We start from the raw sequence: 18667 nt of genomic DNA, 5'->3' as shown, positions 1-18667 counted from the left end.
ATATTATACTTATTTTGGGGATACTAGTCTGCGTCCGGCCAGCAGGCTTGTCCAGCTGGCTAAGTATGTTCCGTGGTGTTAGACCCGAATCATGTAGAAACCCTACCTTACCTGCCCCTATCGTCCGGGCCGTTCCGTGCCTCATAAAGAGTCGGTAGAAAATACACAACTTCTGACATACATTATCAAAAAAGAGATCTCCTCCTTCCCGGTTATTCCCAACTTTATATCCTCCTAAAATACCCGAATGGGAAAAGTCTTTTAACACTCTGCACGAAAATCAAACTCTTAAAAAATCCACAGAGAAGAAGATCAAAATCAGAAGTCGTCTCAAATCTCTCATCAATTAGTCAATCTCGATTCGAAATCATCAACAACTGATAGTTAAACAAACTTTTTCGGGCAATCTTTCAATATGAGTTTCCTTTTTGGGAAAAGAAAGACTCCTGCAGGTATGTATAGATCACTATTTGAGATTTAATTTATTAGGAGATGCTACAGTTATGGTTTTTAAGTTAGGTTGTTGAATTTGATTGTTTGATCCTGCTGTTTATACTGATTTTTTGAATTAAATTGGGGAAAAAGGTGAAATTTGGGGGTTTGATACGGAATGTTGATATTTTGGGGATTAATCGACTAAGAGATGATAAAGTTTGATTTTGGAGTTAGGGTTTTGAATAAACTTTGATTTGATTGTGTGGGGTTCTGTTAATTGTACTGGTTTCGAAGAAATTTGGGGATTTTTTTTTTGAAACTCTAGGGTTTTTTTATAGAATGCTGATATTTTGTGAAATTTCTGTCTAATGGATGTTATGTTATGATTTGAAGTTTGGGTTTTGAATTTAGTTTGATTTGATTTGATTGTGTGGGGTTCTGTAATGAGGACTGAAATTTTGATTTTGTTTGTTATTTGGTGTTTAATTTAGAGCTTCTGCGGGAGAATAAGAGGATGTTGGATAAATCTATTAGAGAAATTGAGAGGGAGAGACAAGGGTTACAGGCGCAAGAGAAGAAACTTATTGTGGAGATTAAGAAAAGCGCTAAGCAAGGGCAGATGGTACGTATTTGTTTATTTTCAGTCCACTTTAAGGATTGTGGTTCAAAATCATAATTTTGGGGTATAACATATAATGATTTGGCGAAAAATATTCTGGAAGCTTTCATATTACCTGTTTAGCTTTGATATCCTGGGTAATGACTCTGATGCCTAGCATGTTGGACTGTTTTTGTGGTAAATGTAAGGATGTTGTACTGTAGTGTAGACTTGTAATCCTCTGAATGAGGTTCTTTAGGCATACGTCTCTTTAGTAGATGTTTATATTTTGTATCAACTAGGTGGGTATAAGTTATGCAATTGTTTATCGAATGGGTACTTTTTGTTACCAATGATGAAGTTCTCATACTTCATTGGACTAGTTAGATAAAGGGCGCTCTATGGTGTTTAATTCTGCGCCTACTAAGTGTACTTGTTTTTTCTATCATCCTATTTATTAACCTTGTACCATAGATATGGTCAAATTGGAATACTAAGGAGTTTTATATCTTTTTCTTTTTCTCAATGTTGTTATTTACTGTGTCAGGGAGCTGTGAAAGTTATGGCGAAAGATCTAATCAGAACAAGACATCAAGTCGAAAAGTTCTATAAACTCAAATCACAGCTTCAAGGGGTATCTCTCAGAATTCAGGTAATGTTCTCACCTATTTATCCCGTCAATTATTGTTCAGGATTTGAGAATATTCGTCTGTGCACGGTGAAGTTTTGAAAATTAAAGCCTGGATTAGCCTTGCACCATGTCTGCAGACTGTCCCTTCTATTAGTCCATGGTCTTGTACACTGTTTTTCAGTCTGGGCTAGCTAGTGAAGTAACCTGACAAGCTATGTGATATAAAGCGGAAAGAATGTTTGGGACTTTGAATTGGTTCTTAGCATCAAACTTACTGACTTGTTGTTTAGGTCATCAGTGTGTATATAACCAGTGTGTTTTTACCTTGTGACTTTATTTTCCTGTACTGAATGCTAAGACTCGTGTCAACTATTTTTTCAGACATTGAAATCAACCCAAGCAATGGGAGAGGCCATGAAAGGTGTAACCAAGGCAATGGGACAGATGAATAGGCAGATGAATTTGCCATCATTGCAGAAGATAATGATGGAGTTTGAGAGGCAAAATGAGAAGATGGAAATGACAAGTGAGGTAATGGCTGATGCTATTGATGATGCTTTGGAGGGAGATGAGGAAGAGCAGGAAACTGAGGACCTTGTGAACCAGGTCCTCGATGAGATTGGAATTGACATCAATTCAGAGGTATCCCTTTTTCACCTACTTTTTTTTTCCCTGTGGTTAAATATTGGAGACAGGATTTAGTTGGGCAGTCTTGTTTGGTTATCGAAGTACCTCGAACCGGAATCTGGCTAATGTAATTCTAGTTTTTGTCGGTTCATGGGTAGTTCTATTTTCGTACTCGTAAATCATTCCTTGTACAAAGAAATATCAAAGGTAGCAAAAGATAATGTTAAAAAAACCTCGTAAAATGTGCGCCTCCCAGCCCCTCATGGTTCATTAAGTGGAGTACGGAGTACTTTAAAGGGGATTAGAACTGGAAGACCTGGCCCCAGGTTTACTTACCGGGTACATAGGTTATGGGGGTTACGATAGCACCTCTGCTGCTATTCTCCTGTCTTACAAAATTGCTGTTTGAAAAAGGAAACTTACATATATTTTTTTCTTCTTTTTGTTCTACAGCTCATGAATGCGCCTGCAACAGCAGTAGCTGCACCAGCCGCAACTAACAAAGTAGCTCAAGCTGAACAACCTGCAGCAGCAGGAGGTAATGACGATGGTGGTATAGATAACGATCTTCAAGCAAGGTTGGACAACCTAAGGAGAATGTAATTTTAATTTTCTCTCGTGTAAGTATGTTTATGCGCAATCAAACACCTGACTTCGAAAGAAATATATGATATGATATATTGTGTAATTTGAGATTATTTTCGGTTAATAAATCTAGTATTTGAAAGAATCGAATCCAACCAATTTGTGTTCCTTTGTAATTCGAGAAATATTTCCTACATGTAACAGTAACACAGTGATTGAAAGAGGTTGCATACTCCGTCCATTACTGGCGACAAAAAGATTACTGTTACCATGTTCTAGGTAAATTTCTCCATGGAAGATTCCAAGGGCAGTTAACTGCTACACATAGAAATGTTCACCCATGATCCATCCAGCAATAGATTGGAATCTTTCCTGGTGTCAAGACACAAGAAGGCACCTCAAGACCGCCTGGAACCACCTCAAGGCGGCTTAAACCACCTAAACAACAGCCTAGATATGTTTATTATGAAGAAAGAAACAAAAATTTCAGTGATTTCAATAAAACAAAACCGTCTTTGGTTTCGGATACCGTTAACTGTATCTGAATGGCTTTACCTTGGTCCTGATTATGAAACATCGAAACTATCGACACGAATTCTGTGCATTTGGCTAAGCAACAAAACCATCAGAGTATAAGAATGTCCATTTCTTCTGCTCTGATTTTTCCCCCTTTCTCCAACTTCTCTCTCAAAGAAAGCTCCATTGCCTTAACTAAGCAGCTAAAATACATATGGGAACCTACTTCTCACAGCCTTCAGGCCATTCAACTTCTAATGTTGATAAGCGGGTTACCCGGTCAGAATTCAATTATGACCAAGAGAGGGAAATTCAAGGGACAACAAGGGTCAAATCCACCACGAGAACTCCAGTGCAGAGGGTGAAAGACTACCTAAGGTACTCACTAACATGACCGATGAATTCCAGATGAGCTATACATTTCCTTCATTCTTGATTTTTTTTCCTCTTTTTGACAAGTAGTTTTGTGTCACACACTGAACAGAGAAATAACAATGCTGAGCTCAATACTAGACTCTTGCCTATCTTCGCCAATCACTCCCAGAATACCATCTTCACTGCGTCGCAGTTCAGGTTTAGCTGCTATTGCTGATCAAGCTAAGCTCAATGGCTGGTACATTGAGCCACATGAGGTCTGTACTATGCAATACAATATCCTTACCCATATAAACTGTCTCTATTTTGTCCCTGCAAACTCTAATGGATTTGTGTAAGTTAGCTTAAAATACCATCCCTGCATTAACGGATAATGGTAATAATATGATCAAATGAGCAGATTGAGTTTAAAGAACAAGTAGGCCAAGGTAGTACAGCTGTAATATACAGGGGATTATGGAAAGCAAACGTTGTCGCAGTAAAATGCATACATCCAGAATTTTTCTACTCAAACGACAACCGTGTAGCATTCTTTGTCCAAGAAATCGATACATTATCACGTCAAGACCACCCTTACGTGCTACGTATCATGGGGGCTTGTTTAGACCCACCAGAGTTTGGATGGATGGTAACAGAATTTGTGAGCATGACATTGAAGCAATGGTTGCATGGACCTGAGGATGAAAGGCGGAGAGAGAGATTGGTTCCTCTTCCTTCGCTTCAAGATCGAGTAGCAAAGGCTCTGGAGATTTCTGAAGCTATGGAATACCTTCATGGTCAGAATCCTAAGTTAGTTCATAGAGATCTGAAGCCAAGTAACATCTTCCTCGATCATGAAATGCACGTACGAGTTGCAGATTTTGGGCATGCTAGATTCTTGGAGGAGGGTGACCAGGCGCTGAGCGGGGAAACAGGTATGGCCCTGATAATACTTCCCCTTCTTTAGATACGTTCTCAAACTAGTCTTAGTCAGACACCTGAATCCTATGTCTAAGTTGGAATCTGGAACCTAAGTACAAGTTGAGTCAGCAGACTTTGGATTATTCTTAAATCTTCAGATGCTGAGTAATCCAAAAACAAATTCTACCTAAATCCTAAGTCTAAGTTGGAATCTGACCCTAGGTGTGCACGCCGTGGTAGGAGGCCTTCTAGTTGGTCGATTGCGAGTGCTAGAATCAGGTTTGGATAACTGGTACCTAAGTCAATTCAGTATCTGACTATATTTTCTTGCTGGCAGGGACATATGTTTACATGGCACCAGAAGTAATAAGGCTTGAGTCTTATGACGAGAAGTGTGATGTGTACAGTTATGGTGTTATCCTTAATGAACTTATCACAGGCGAGCATCCCTACATAGAAACTGATTTTGGCCCTTCCAAGGTATAAAAAAACTATTCTGTCTGTCCTCCATATGAACAGGCTTGTAACGTATTGTAAAACATTCATATTAGCAACAAATCTTTTCCATCTACAGATTGTTGATTTGACATTTATTAAACCGTAGCATAAAAACTACACTTTTTTTTTTTTATCTTGTTTCATTTTATTGGCTTTAAAGCAAATCTCGACAGCTTCTTTCAAAATTCAGAAATGGCACAAGAAACTGTTCTACATATGTCATTTGACGAAGTGTTTTGGGATATATGCTGAAGCAAACAAAACATAAATAAAGATGCCATGATCTATCAAGTAAATCCTAGTATTCTAAGTTAACTAATGCGGTTTTTATTGATTGCGTTTTAATCTGAACAGATAGCAGTAGAAGTTGGAAACTGTAGGCTTAGGCCAAAGCTACCTGCAGCTGATGATGGCCAACTAGAAGAGCTCATTGATCTCATTTCCCGTTCATGGGCGGAAGACACCAAGATTAGACCGTCATTCTCTTCCATTACATGTAGCCTGAGAAAGATCCAAGGAATGTTAATCACAGGTGCTTAGATACAGAGATTATCAGTTGTTAATTTAACTTGTTTCGCATATTTTAGTTTGTATTTTGTATATAAAGTTTAATGAATGAAAAGTATGTTATTCATCAGAATCGCACAGTAGAAAAAAATGTTTTAGCAACCATTAATGGAGCACCAATTCACAAATAGGCGCTAAAGGAAAAAAAAAAGTAAATACTAATCCCTGTGCTAGGAAAATCGTATTTTCCTTCCCGTGAAGAAGAATTATAATGTTGATTCAGTAGTTCAGTGATATTGAGCTAGGCATTATCTATAAGTGTACTACTGAAAACGATACAAACAAAGTAAACAACGGAAGCATATCCAAACCTGAGAATGGTGGATGAAAGATATGAACGGTCTATGATCGAGTTCTCATTGCTGGGAGTTCAGTTCTTTGGTGCAGTCTACAAACTGGTAGATGTCTCCCCGCTTTTGTTTCTCAAGTGGAAGATTTTCTCTGCACATCCAACATAGACATCAGATTACACGAAAGAAGCAGTAAGAAATGTAATTACATAAAAAAAAAAAAAAATCATCTCCTGCAGCGCCATAGCTTACTTGCAAAACCTTAACTTGTGGTTTATTCGTCAAAATATAACCATGTTTGTAAGAATGCCTTAAGTTACGTTGATTGGAGAAAGGAAAGGGAGAATAATACCTTCGAAGTTGACACACAGAATAATCTATTTCAGCGATGATAGTTGTTTCCTCGTGTTCTGAAGTTGCAATCACCTCACCAAACTGCAATGCACAAAGAGTATTAATTTCACTTTGAAGGTGACCTAGAGTATCTTAAGAATGAAAATTGCTTTGCAAAAGTTCAATCTTACTGGTCCAACAAGAGTAGAATGTCCCCAAATCATGTAGCTACCACTAGAGTCTCGAGCTGGAGAGCAAGTGGCCACAAACAACTGCAACAAAATTATAGAAACTTCATTCATTGATGATTTCGAACTACCCAAAGTGATTCCTATAGAAAAACACAAAATCTCATAAAAGTACCTGATTGTCAACAGCCCTGCGGGAATAGTTAAGACAATCAATCAAGTCAGTAGATGCATATGACCAGCAAAAAACTCCAAGAAAAACTCCAAGAAACATTATAGCGAAGAATTCTTGCCTTGCTCTTTGTACAAGCTCCCAAAACAAGTTACCGGTACTCATGTTGAACGCCCCGGGATAGCATATTAGATCAGCACCTGGAACCCAAGCAGTAAATCCAGTTAATTTCGAAAAGAACTAAATGTTATATACGAACCCTACACCGATTCAATGAACATAAAGTACCCAATTAACGGGTAAAGGAAATCAACGAAACCTCTTTCTCTGTACAACATTGCAAGTTCGGGGAAGCGTAGATCATGGCAGATTCCTATTCCAATACGACCAACATCTGCAACAAAATTCGGGCTCTGAGTAGTAGCATAATAGTTAACTTGAGCTGGATATAAGTACTGCATTTTTGTATATAGTTATTTTATTGAAGCTACATCCTAATCTTAAAGTCCCAAGTCCAATGAGTGTACCTGTATCAACAATGGTAGGTCGATTTCCGGCTGCAAAGGTTTCAGATTCTTTGAAGCAAACATCTCCTGTCAGATCAAAGAGATGAATCTGCACATATCATCATTAGTCTCTGAGTCAATAACAGCAAACACACTCAAAAATCCAGAATCCGCAAAATAATGAACAGGTTCAACCAAATTGAGCACATACAAACCTTCCTATGTTTAGCAATCAAATCTCCGGTGCTTCCAAATACACAACAAGTATTATACAACTGATCACCACATCGTTCTGTTATCGACCCACCAACTACCGTAACTCCTTCACTACATGCAACTTCCGACAACATCATGAATGATGGCGACAACTCTCTATTGTCAAAATCTTCAGCATATATAGGGAAATTCTCATTTGCATAGGAGCAATTCCACATTTCCTACATAACCAAAACATTGCAAAAGAAAAGGAAAAGAAACAGCCATTTTAGCATCACAATGCCACTTAGTACCCAACACAAACACTTGATATGCAAACTGAAGCAGTTAAACCAACACCACTATGAAATCCATTATAATATGTGTGAATCAAACTATAAACACTTACAGGCAAAACAATAAGCTTTGCACCTATTTTTGCTGCATCTTTGATCATTGTACGAGCACGATCGATATTGGTGTTCTTATCCAATGAAACACTGATTTGACATAGAGCAATCTTGAACTATTAAGATAAAACAAGACAAAATTACTACTATAAATTTGTGATAAAACTGCAACAAATTAAAACTGAAAATTTGAATTTGAAATTAACAGGTGTTTTAACTGATCATCACCTTAGCTATTTGAGGCTGGTCAGACTTAGATGCTGAAGAAGAAGAAGCCATGATGATTCTTCTGAGCTCCTTTCCTATCGACTGTGTACTTCTCTATTTTATGTGAAAGTCAAATTATACTGCTCAAGCGACAACGTCGGTCCTAAGTTCCAACTTCACGCTAATTGGGTCCCACATATAACAGTTTGGTAGGTCCAAGAGGGTCCACCGATGCCTGTTGGACCTATGAGTTCTACCACACTAGTGAATCCAATGAAACCAACAAATTTAGATCGACTGTGGGAATGTGGCTTTAATAGTCCCATGGCTTTTGTGAGATAATGGAAAAGAATTTGTAGAATTCATGGTTTCCGGGAATTTATAATCCCATAAGATTTTAAATTCTGGAATTCATATAAATTCTCGGCGTGTTTGGTAGCTCAATTAAAAAATTTAGGATTTATAGAATTTTTTTGTTTTAAAGCCTTTGTACCGTTTGTCATTACCCTCAAATCTTAAAATTGCATGTATATTGGATTTAGGGTTTAAAAAAATGAGTCCATAAATCCCATGTTAAGTTTCCCAGCAAATCTTAGGATAAGGGGTCGGATTCCATATAGAGGATTTGCTGGAAAACTAATTCTCATAGGAAGCGTGATTTCAAGGATTCGGAAATGAATCCTTGGAATCTACAAGTAAACAATTAATAAGTTGTATGTTTTCTATTTTTTTCTTTTGATTTAGTTATCCTTGCATCTCAGGCATCAAATGTATGTCTCTTCGTCCCCTCATGGCTTTTTTTTTCTTTATAAATAAATAATAATTTATATAAACTTTACACAATCGTTAATCCTCTAAATATTAAGCCTAGCTAAATTGGGGCCTATGCCGCTTAATCGGGGCCTATAGCTACATGATAAAATAGGGTAACTAACAAGTAATTTCTAGAAACCCCTTAACCACTATTTTTGTTAATACCTAATATATCCTTATTAAATTAGTAACGATTAATTAAGTTAGTATTAGTTAAATTAATTAGTGTTTGAGTTTGATTATAGTGTTAGGATTAGAGTAGAGATTCATTTCCTCTTTTAAGGTTTGGACTTTGGAGGGAAAGAAGAAGAAGAGGGAAAAAGAAATAGTTTGGGTTTGTGATTTTTGTTAGCAAAATGAAACTTTATAGTGATGATGAAGACTCTAGTAGTGATGAAGAAGTGGGTGCATCAGATTATCATGATTTCGATCCTACCGAATTGGATATTTTGTTGAAAGAAGAAGAGGATGTCCACCAAAGAATGCTTGAGGATATTATTCAAGCACAAGAACAAATTCGTCGAGAAGAAGAAGGTGACAATGCTTCCAATAAACATGTATGAGTTGTAACGATCTACAAATTGCATTTGCACGTCTCGATCGCCCAAAAACGAAAAAATTTCAAAATAGTTTTCCAGAATCGGTTTATTCGATAACACCACATAAACCGATTATGTGTAAAATCCCCAAATTGGGTATCATAATCGGTTTTTGTTCATCACCATATAAACCGATTGTAGTAAATTTTTGGGGAGTTGGGTACGTGACCAAAATCGGTTTATGTTGGTGATGTGCATATTTCGATTCCTTAACTTGAATAATCACGTAAGTGGACAATCGGTTTATTTTCGTGTATATGTAATCTGATTCCTAAAGTTCCAGGAGAAATGTGAATAACAAATCCGATTATATGACACGAGACGTGAACCGATTGTGGAAATTTTTTAGACAAATCTTTAATCGGTCTTTATAGTTGCATATATAAACTGATTGTGGAAAATCGGTTTAATCGACTGTAACATATAAACCGATTTTGAATAATCAACTTGTTGATATTTGTTGTAGATTGTTGCAGCGTTCGACGAAGATCAACCCAAACCCGTAGGTGTTGATACCTCTGCCCACTATTCCACCGATTTGGAATGGATAGATAGAAACGATGCAAAGCAATGGTTTATAAACAAGGGAATAAAGATCAAATGCGCCTTAGTTTTAGGCCGTCATTCAAGTCAAGATCGTTTAGAAATTGTTTGTGAGAGAGGTGGAAAGCAAGAAAGTCACTGGGCAAAGGAAAGACTGTACGTGAAGAAGACGACAAGGGAATACATTACTAAATCAAAGAAATATGGTTGCCCGTTTAAGATTATAGTTGATAGACCCAAGAGACCCGATGGTAGTAAGGTATACAATTTCTCTAAAGTGATGAATGGTTGTCACAATCATGATGATCCGGAATCTCTTGTCACAATCATGATGATAAGTTAAATGAGGTCTCGGAGCTCACCAAGGAGTGGCTTAAAAAATACGATGCCAACATGAGGTGATGGGAGGAATTGATCGAGCCGGATCAATTCGAGGGTCTCCATTTGTTGGAATGAGTATTTTCCTTACACTTGATCTATCAGATGCTTATATTTTGTCGCTTTCTTATATAGTATTTTGCAAACTTGAACCAAGCTGAATGGATGAAAGTGGTTTTGTTTTTTTGGGAAACTTGGACTCATGAAATTTGTTTCAGAATCGGACTTTAAGTTTATTTATAAAGTCCGATTCTTGAAGTAGTTTGTTGCAGATTTTTCAGAATCGTTTTATATCGAGTATAATGTAATCCGATTATTGGATACAGTGATTTTTAACAAAACAATCGGATTACATATGGTCAAAAATGATCCGAACATGAATCAAGAATCGGTTGATTTGTGTATTAACGTAATCCGATTATAGTTGGTGTTCATCACATCAACTCAGAATCGGGGTATATAGGTTCACAGTAAAATCCGATTAGCTTCAAAATCGGATTACTACATTTTATATATAAACCGATTCTGGGTGATTTTCAGATACCTTGATGAGCGAATTTCAAAGTTTTAGAGGTAGATCATTGTATAATATCTCTTAGAAGGAAGGGGTTAAAGGGATTTAACTCAATCACTTGAATTGTCTGTTTTTGGTGTTTTTTTTTTTTTGTAAACCAAAAGGAAATTAGATTATAATGTTGTTTGTGATTGTTAGGATTTAGTTTTAATTTTGATGGAAGTTGAGTTTTGATTAATAATTTTTGTATTTGTTAATTAAGTTCTGATTTTGTAATTTGTATTTGTATTTGTGTTAGAATAATTAAAGTTTTTTTAAGGTTAATCTAGTAATTTTACAATCTTTAGACATGCCTTATCATTTTCAATTGGGTGGACGAAGAAATCCATAGGCCCCGATTAAGTGGCATAGGCCCCAATTTAGCCAGGATATTAAGATACATGTACACCAAGAGTGGAATCCCGAAATTTGTTTTAACAGTCATAAGTAAAAAAAAAAAGTTGCACAAAAAATTATTATTTTTTAACTTGATTTTGAATTTAACTATGACTTTTTAACTTCATTACATAGAATAATAATTTGTTGTGTCTAATTGAAATACCCCCTGGGGAGAAAATGGAAAGCACGAAAGATCGCAAGTAAACTTGAGTGTATCAATTAGACTTTTTATTTTATTTTATTTATTTTTTTTTGAAAGAGAAAAAAGTTATTTACAGGGGAATATACAATGGCCAAAAGTCCTTCAAAAGCACAGAATCTAAAGTCAGCTACATACTAACAACATCCTCCCAGTGATGAATGATTTGATTCATAGAGAAATTTTTGAAAATCTCTGAATTTGAGCTCCATAAATGTATGTCCAGTTTGATAGCATAGATAAGTTCATCTTTCAGCTTAGCCCTACCACCATGAACTCTCCTGTTTCGCTTTATCCCTCCCAATAAATTTCAAAAGGAATCAAATGCCAAACTATACGCTTTCTTCTAGATTCATCCAGCTCAACATTATGTCTTTGAACTGAATTGGCATTAGAAATAAACTCATCCCAAAGAGCTTTTGTCCAACTGCAATGAATAAACAAATGTTCCAGTGTCTCCATGTTTGAGCCACAGAACGAACAATTAGTGGACTGCACATCAACGCCTCTCTCTTGCAACATGCTTCTAGTCGGAACTGATCTGTGAAGTGCTGCCCAGAATAAGAACAAAACCTTTGGTGGTGCGTACTTACTTGACACAATATGCCTGCAATCCCAATCTGGCATCAAATCTGTTAACACCTTGAAAAGAGCTTTAGCTGTGCCATCTCCGATGATAGTATCTTCCTCCTCAGGTAGCAAAGAAACACCTCTGATATCATGTTTAATCTCCAAGAAATCTATACATTTTGCTGGATCTAAATCTCTAGTGAAAACAAAACTCCATGCACCCACCTTCATATCTGACAAAGAAGAAAATTTCTGCTTGCTAATTCTCTACAGCCTTGGATATTTATCTTTAAGAGCTCTTCTTTCTAGCCACCAATCATGCCAAAATTGTATAGATTTTCCATTCTTCACCTGTAAAGACACTGCGTTATAGAAATCAGAGTTAGCCTTTAAAATATCATACCAAAGACTTCTGCCAACTGACTTATTAACTTGCAAAGGAACCAAGTCTGCCTCAGCTGCTTTAGTTTTTCCAGACATCAACCTCCTCCACCAGGAATTAGTGTGTCCCTCTTCATGCCTTGTAAATGAGAAGGGTTTTTGTTCGTTTAAACTTAATGAAGTTGTTAGGAGATAGTGATTTTTATGAACTATGCGTTTCTATGCGGAAATGCTTGTATATAAGATTACTCGTATGGTTATAGATAGATCTCAAAGCCGGAACTAGTCATATCATCTTGGAGTTTCATCTTGACCTAACTACACTTTAAGTCTTGTAATCATTTTGAGAATTTAATTTAATTATTGAAACTACTGGTCGAAAAACTTGAGATGTCAGAGGAAACCAGAGCCGAACCCTTAGTATTTGTATGGCTAGGGCGGACTAAACCTGATTACCGAACTAAAGAAATTAAGCACAACGAAGTTATTTCAAAAACCATGAAGTTCAATACATTAAGTACGTATTACATGGTCTTGAACAATAAGATTGGCGACAGATTTTGCAGTGGGTTTTTTTCGCTGTTCAACAACCATAATGAAGTTATAGATTAGATTCTGATCACTTTGAGTTTGAAAAGAATTAATGTACATCTGACGAGATTTGTGACGAACTGGATTAGTGGTGTCGATACAAAATACTGCACACCAAGTAAGCATGTGAAATAATGATCATCAAGACAGCGCGAAGACAACCGCGTAAAGCTTATCCAGAATGACGTATCAGATGAAGTCAGCTTAATCACGAGTAAAGTGTGAAGAGTTGTGCGATAGTAAAGAAGTCGTGCGTCAATGATAAAGTCCACGCGACATTGACACACGTCAGATCCGAAATTAGGGGCTTTATTAGCTGTCCTCCACGATGTAAACTCCTATATAAGGAGCCGAGCGACCTTGTATTGAGAGAGATCTTATTGAGAGTTTAGACAAGATATTTAGGAGAGAGAAAGATTATTTGGAGAGCAAGTTAGGGTTTCCTCATTACTTTGTATCCAATTTGAAGATCTTAATGGATGTTCTTATGATTCTTGTGTAGATTACTTAGATTGTTCTATACTTTTTTACTAAGGGCGTGGTTGTGAGATTTCTCACAACTACATTTTGGCGCTAGAAATCAGCCCGGAATGATATATCATGTTGGTGAATTTCTTTAAAAACAAGTTTTGGATTCCTCATAGTTTATCAGCGTTTCATTAAGAATCTTTGAAAGTTTTAGAAGTTTAGATCTAAAAAGTTCCACCAAAAGTTTCAATCTCAGAAAAACAATCTTCATTGGTCAAGTGTTCAGTTCTTTAAAGAGTAATTTTTATCTTTGACAGGCGAAACAATTTTTATAGACAAACAAGATGGTGAGACAAGCAACTACAGTAGAACAAGCGATAGAAACTAGGAGGAGGAGAAGAATCGCAGGTACAAGAAGAAGCGAAGTTGCTGAATCATCAAGGATGGGACAAAGAAACAATAGAGGAAATCAAGTCCAAACTCAGATCCAAAGAAAACCAGTGCAAAATAACATTATCGATTATGATAGAGTAAGTGTTCATACCGCAAATACAGATTCAACAGAAGAAGAAGACCAAAGAACTGGAGCTCTAGGATTAATAGAAGGGAATTAAGAGAACATGATAATCGAGGAACTTCGACAAAGGTTGGTTGCATAAAGAAGGAGAGAAGATGAAGAACGTGTGAACTTGACGTGTCCGAATAATGAGTTAAGAGAAGAGACTATGAGATTACAAGAGCAGAGATCAAGAAGCACCACACGTGCAAGCTCAAGGTCAAGTACAAGCAGGAACTCGGCACGACGTAGCCAATCTAGTCGAAGGGATACCAGGAGGGAGCGACCTTTAGACAACATTGCTGAAAACTTTCAGATAAATGACAACTTACAGGATCAATGCGATGAACAACGCATAAAACAACAACCAACTGATGACCGGTACGAACAACAGTGCGAACATTATCGCATGCAAGAAGGTCAAAGAGGCAATAGACGTGAACAAGCAGGCGAACGTCACCGCATACATCATGATCAAGATGGTGAAGAGGATGAAGAACAAGGAAGAATTATACTGCAAGGTAGAGAAATGTTGAGAAATCCATATGACCGCGAAGAGGAAGCTGAAAGACATAATGCCGCAAGGATGTATGAAAGGGACGAAAGAGAAAGACGCAGACGCGGAAGAGAAGATGCTGAAGAGAGAGAGAGATACAAGAAGTTGTGCGTTAAAATAGGCATGACAACAGAGTAAAACAGGCAAGGTTGAAAAGACCAATGCAGCAAGATGCATACCAAATCATGAGCGAAGAAATCCTCAGAGAATTAGCAGAGATGAGAGAAATGATGACAATGCAGAGAGATGAAGGTAGGAGACAATTGGATGAAGCAATAGAAGAAGCGGGGAAAAAGCCATTTGCAAGACAGATACAACTCGCAGCAGTACCAGCTAAATGCACCTTACGTGTATTTACTAACATCTTTGGTGGAAGCACATGTGCGATTCAGCATATAAGAGCGTACAGTCGGTCTCTATTACAGTGGGAAGAAAACGACGCGGTGTTATGTAAATATTTCCCGGCAAGCTTAACAGGAAAAGCTTTGCAATGGTTTGACGTGTAGCGCCCCCTAAGCTAGCAGCTGACTAATCCAAGAGATTAACTAAATAAAGAGGCACTAAGAATCTAAATCATTTCCTTAAACATTCAATTAAGAAATCTGCTACAAAACTTAAACCCAAAACTAGCCCCTTTCAGAAATATATATACCAGAACTTCTCTCAAATGATACATATACAATAGTCATTTGGTTTACAAATAGAATATACAACATAATAAACATAGCAGAAGTAATCTAACAAGCGGATTCAACTCCTTGAAGCTTTCGCTGCGCAACTCCGATCTGTCTTCGAAACTGTAAGTGGGAATGGGTGAGCACATCATCCCTAAAAGGGGTGCCCCGTAGGAAAATAACATTTAACTTTCATGCAATCATTGGAAATGATTTGAAAACAATTTATGTTTTCCCTAAACACTATAACACAAGCAATTTCACAGAGGTAAACAATCATGTATATGGAACTAACTCCTTCTAAACAATGTATAATATGGTGACTCGTCCCGCACCTAGATAATAATATGTTGACTCGTCCTGCACCAGTAAATGAAGGAGAGGTACCCTATATACCACAGATGGAAATTCTCATTTCCAAACAATCAAATGTAAATTATTATTTCCCAAACAATTCATAAAGACAAACAAGACATTACGATTCGTTTCCAAGCAATGGAAAGATTAAAAGAAATAACATAACTTTTGTAATTTAAAACTGAACAATGCAAGAAATACACAATCAGATAATGCATGAATTTGTTAAACATAAACTTTGGTTAAAGAAAACAACAATAATCACATAAAAGTTGAATATAATTCCCACCTCTTTTGATGACAAGCCACGTCTACCTTGAGATCCACGATCCACTGGTTCATCCTTTGAATCGATCGTTGTTAATAACTAACTGTTAATCACACAAGAACTCTAAGATTCTAGCCATAGTAGCTCACACAAGAATCATACAGTTTTATCTAATGGTTCTAGGCCCATTTAAGGTTCTACACATCTTCGTTATCCATCTCTTGCATAATTAAAGGTTTAATAATTCAATTAGGTTGTTTCTCTAATCCACTAGATAAGTCTTATAAATATCTTAAACTTTTTAGAGAAGTCAAAGTCTAATTCGGACCATAAGAGGTCCAAAACAGCTACTTAAGAAAACTGCCCTAAGCCCAAGTCCACCAAGGTCGACTAACAGTCACTAACGGTCGAATTAACGGTCAAGAGTTAATTAACAGTCAACATCCAAGGTCGAGTCAATGTACAGGGTCAAACAGTCAAATTCTAAGGTCTAAATCGGTCAACGGAGTCAACTCGGTCATGATAGATAAACTCGGTGAATCAACACCGATACAACTCAGTCAGAAACTGAGTCAGCTAAGTCAGACACTGACTGGGATGACTAACAGGCCACAAGCCTAGGCTAAACTTCTATTACAGATTTCATTTCAATAACAATCTATTCATTCTTTCTAAATGAACTTCAAAATCAATTACAAATACAAGTTACAACTATAAATTACCTGCAATTGCAGTTCCAAGCTTTCACTCTTTCTATCAAACTACTAGCTCAACTTCACCACATTCATCTAACTCTCATTCAACACAATCAACACTAAACTTCTCTTCATTCAGTTTCACTACAATCTAATACAAACCTCTGTAACCAAACCCATATGAACTCTCACAGCATCAACACATTTTCCTGCACTGTCATACCATTCCAGTTCCACCTATTTACATCGAACATCAACATTTCATTCATATTCTTCCTCTGCCACAACAACATTAACTCAGATCAACTCATAACACCTATATCCTCCTCCATTGACATACATACTCACAGCCAATGCCCATCATCAGCTGCAACCACCTGCAATCCACATATTAGAACTAACACAATCATCACATCATTCCAGGTCTCATCTTTCCCTCCACCAGATTGTATCATCACCATTTATTGTTCTGCAAGGTCACCACTTCACACCAACATGCCACAACCAGATATTCAAACCGTAATTTTATAAATTCTCACATCAACATCACCATGTTCATCTTAGCCATTTATGCACCACCAGTTGAACACTCTACAATTGTAGCTCAATTTAATATCCACCATCTCCATCTCTTCATTGTCTCAATCACCAGTTCAGTGTAATAGTTCCTCCTCCAGTTCCATACACATACATCTATCTCATAACTTAGATCAATTTAACAAACTCATAACTCAGTAATGAAAGTACATAAACAATACTAAGTTAACTAGGAAGAATAATTACCTCTAAACAACTTCTCTTAACCAATTGTCTCTTCTTCTTGGTTCAGCTTGATTCAATACTCATCTTGCACATCAACAAACCACCAGCTCAGTTCATCCAACACCGAAACACTCCCATCATCACTAACAGTTCTCATCAAATTCTAATTCAAGACCTCCATTAAAACAGAATCAAACCTTAATTCATCGATTCACTACCAAAACATCTCCCCAATGTTAATTCAACACAACCCTTTCGTTCTTCATCTCTTAACAACCCAGTAAACCTTCTATTTCCATTTGAATCCAGAATCAGTATGAAACCCTAATTCCAATTTCGATTGCATGAGCTTCTACTTCACCTAAGATCAAAATCTCAATCCAAGTTTTCAATTAACGCAAACCCATCCTTCAATTCTCCTCTTAGAACACTAATTCGAACTCCAAAACAACATGCAAAACCCCTAATTATCAAAGTACTCTTCTTCTCTGAAACCTAATCTTCAAATTGACATAACAATCTTCCTTTTCTACTTAAGCTCTCGAAACCCATCTTCAATTGTCATCTTAAATCAAACCTAAACCAATCAACTGGAACCCTAACTCACTGATCTACTTTCTCCTTCGATTTTAAATCAGCAACAGACAACAACAACCTCTATCCTCGTTTGATACATCTTTATCAACAGACTGTGCTCAACAAATCCTTCGCCTGACTCTCAATCTCTCAACGGAAGAGAAACAGAGAAGAGAAAGAAGAGGAGAAGAAAAAGAAGAAAGAAGAAGATAGAAAAGATAATGAGTTAATCTTCTCGATTCGGCTGGGGATAAGTCCTATCAAATCTCATTAAGGCACCCAGAAAACTAATACGGGCAGCCAGGTCGGTTGAGCTTCAAAAACCATATCACCCTTCGTACGCATCTGATGATTACTTCTTCGTCTGGTATCCGATTCACACGTTCGAGCAGTGTATTCCGCGTAACTTTTCGAAATCTATCTAGTGGTACTAGTTTCGTATCTAGATCGTTGTTAAAATAATTTCTATTAGTTAACGTTCGTGTTACACTAATCAAGTAATTAACCGCTAATACGTCTCTTGACTAGTCTAATAGCGTTGACGAGCTTCAGGGTCTTTACAATCTCCCCACCTTATATATTTTCGTCCTCGAAAATCGAACCATCCTTCTAGTCTTCAAAACTTCCCACCTTATCGAATAATCCTATTTCCTATCTAAGCGCAAACAATATAAAACAAAGCACAAACCTATATGG

The 18667-nt window shown here is 37.0% G+C and overlaps 3 protein-coding genes and 1 long non-coding RNA gene across 4 annotated transcripts; 2 read left to right on the top strand and 2 right to left on the bottom strand.

Moving 5' to 3' along the window:
- The first annotated feature begins 203 nt into the window (after positions 1-203).
- Positions 204-3031, top strand: LOC113327657 (vacuolar protein sorting-associated protein 2 homolog 1). Its single transcript, XM_026574811.1, has 5 exons — positions 204-452; positions 927-1057; positions 1581-1685; positions 2046-2306; positions 2745-3031. The coding sequence occupies exons 1-5, from the start codon at positions 416-418 to the stop codon at positions 2892-2894; spliced, it is 684 nt and encodes a 227-aa protein (XP_026430596.1). The 5' UTR covers positions 204-415; the 3' UTR covers positions 2895-3031.
- A 575-nt stretch (positions 3032-3606) lies between these two features.
- LOC113328024 (serine/threonine-protein kinase STY46-like) lies at positions 3607-5705 on the top strand. Its single transcript, XM_026575121.1, has 5 exons — positions 3607-3770; positions 3877-4024; positions 4168-4681; positions 5005-5147; positions 5520-5705. Exons 1-5 carry the CDS (start codon positions 3607-3609, stop codon positions 5703-5705), a joined length of 1155 nt encoding a protein of 384 aa, XP_026430906.1.
- Positions 5314-8233, bottom strand: LOC113328232 (omega-amidase, chloroplastic-like). Its single transcript, XM_026575334.1, has 11 exons — positions 8055-8233; positions 7826-7942; positions 7437-7658; positions 7243-7330; positions 7035-7109; positions 6837-6915; positions 6719-6734; positions 6547-6627; positions 6375-6457; positions 6044-6173; positions 5314-5666 (listed from the first exon to the last, which is right to left on the bottom strand). The coding sequence occupies exons 1-10, from the start codon at positions 8103-8105 to the stop codon at positions 6089-6091; spliced, it is 897 nt and encodes a 298-aa protein (XP_026431119.1). The 5' UTR covers positions 8106-8233; the 3' UTR covers positions 5314-5666; positions 6044-6088.
- A 6962-nt stretch (positions 8234-15195) lies between these two features.
- Positions 15196-18174, bottom strand: LOC113328453. The gene is made up of 3 exons (XR_003349425.1): positions 16661-18174; positions 15960-16041; positions 15196-15436 (listed from the first exon to the last, which is right to left on the bottom strand). It is a non-coding gene; the product is annotated as an uncharacterized LOC113328453 (long non-coding RNA).
- Positions 18175-18667: the final 493 nt, after the last annotated feature.

The sequence above is a fragment of the Papaver somniferum genome, unplaced genomic scaffold (assembly GCF_003573695.1).
Source record: "Papaver somniferum cultivar HN1 unplaced genomic scaffold, ASM357369v1 unplaced-scaffold_107, whole genome shotgun sequence".
NCBI classification, from domain to species: Eukaryota; Viridiplantae; Streptophyta; class Magnoliopsida; order Ranunculales; family Papaveraceae; genus Papaver; species Papaver somniferum.
Note: the sequence above shows the minus strand (reverse complement) of the source record. Positions and strands in the feature narration are given on the sequence as shown.

Excerpts from the sequence above, each read along its gene's own strand:
- LOC113327657 (XM_026574811.1), top strand. The coding sequence starts at position 416 with ATGAGTTTCCTTTTTGGGAAAAGAAAGACTCCTGCAG. Across the intron at positions 453-926 it reads GAAAAGAAAGACTCCTGCAG|AGCTTCTGCGGGAGAATAAG; the intron begins GTATGTATAGAT and ends TGTTTAATTTAG. Across the intron at positions 2,307-2,744 it reads GAATTGACATCAATTCAGAG|CTCATGAATGCGCCTGCAAC; the intron begins GTATCCCTTTTT and ends TTTGTTCTACAG.
- LOC113328024 (XM_026575121.1), top strand. The coding sequence starts at position 3,607 with ATGGGAACCTACTTCTCACAGCCTTCAGGCCATTCAACTTCTAATGTT. Across the intron at positions 4,682-5,004 it reads GGCGCTGAGCGGGGAAACAG|GGACATATGTTTACATGGCA; the intron begins GTATGGCCCTGA and ends TCTTGCTGGCAG. Across the intron at positions 5,148-5,519 it reads CTGATTTTGGCCCTTCCAAG|ATAGCAGTAGAAGTTGGAAA; the intron begins GTATAAAAAAAC and ends TAATCTGAACAG.
- LOC113328232 (XM_026575334.1), bottom strand. The coding sequence starts at position 8,105 with ATGGCTTCTTCTTCTTCAGCATCTAAGTCTGACCAGCCTCAAATAGCT. Across the intron at positions 7,659-7,825 it reads CAAAGCTTATTGTTTTGCCT|GAAATGTGGAATTGCTCCTA; the intron begins GTAAGTGTTTAT and ends TTGGTTATGTAG. Across the intron at positions 6,916-7,034 it reads AATGTTGTACAGAGAAAGAG|GTGCTGATCTAATATGCTAT; the intron begins GTTTCGTTGATT and ends CTTGGGTTCCAG.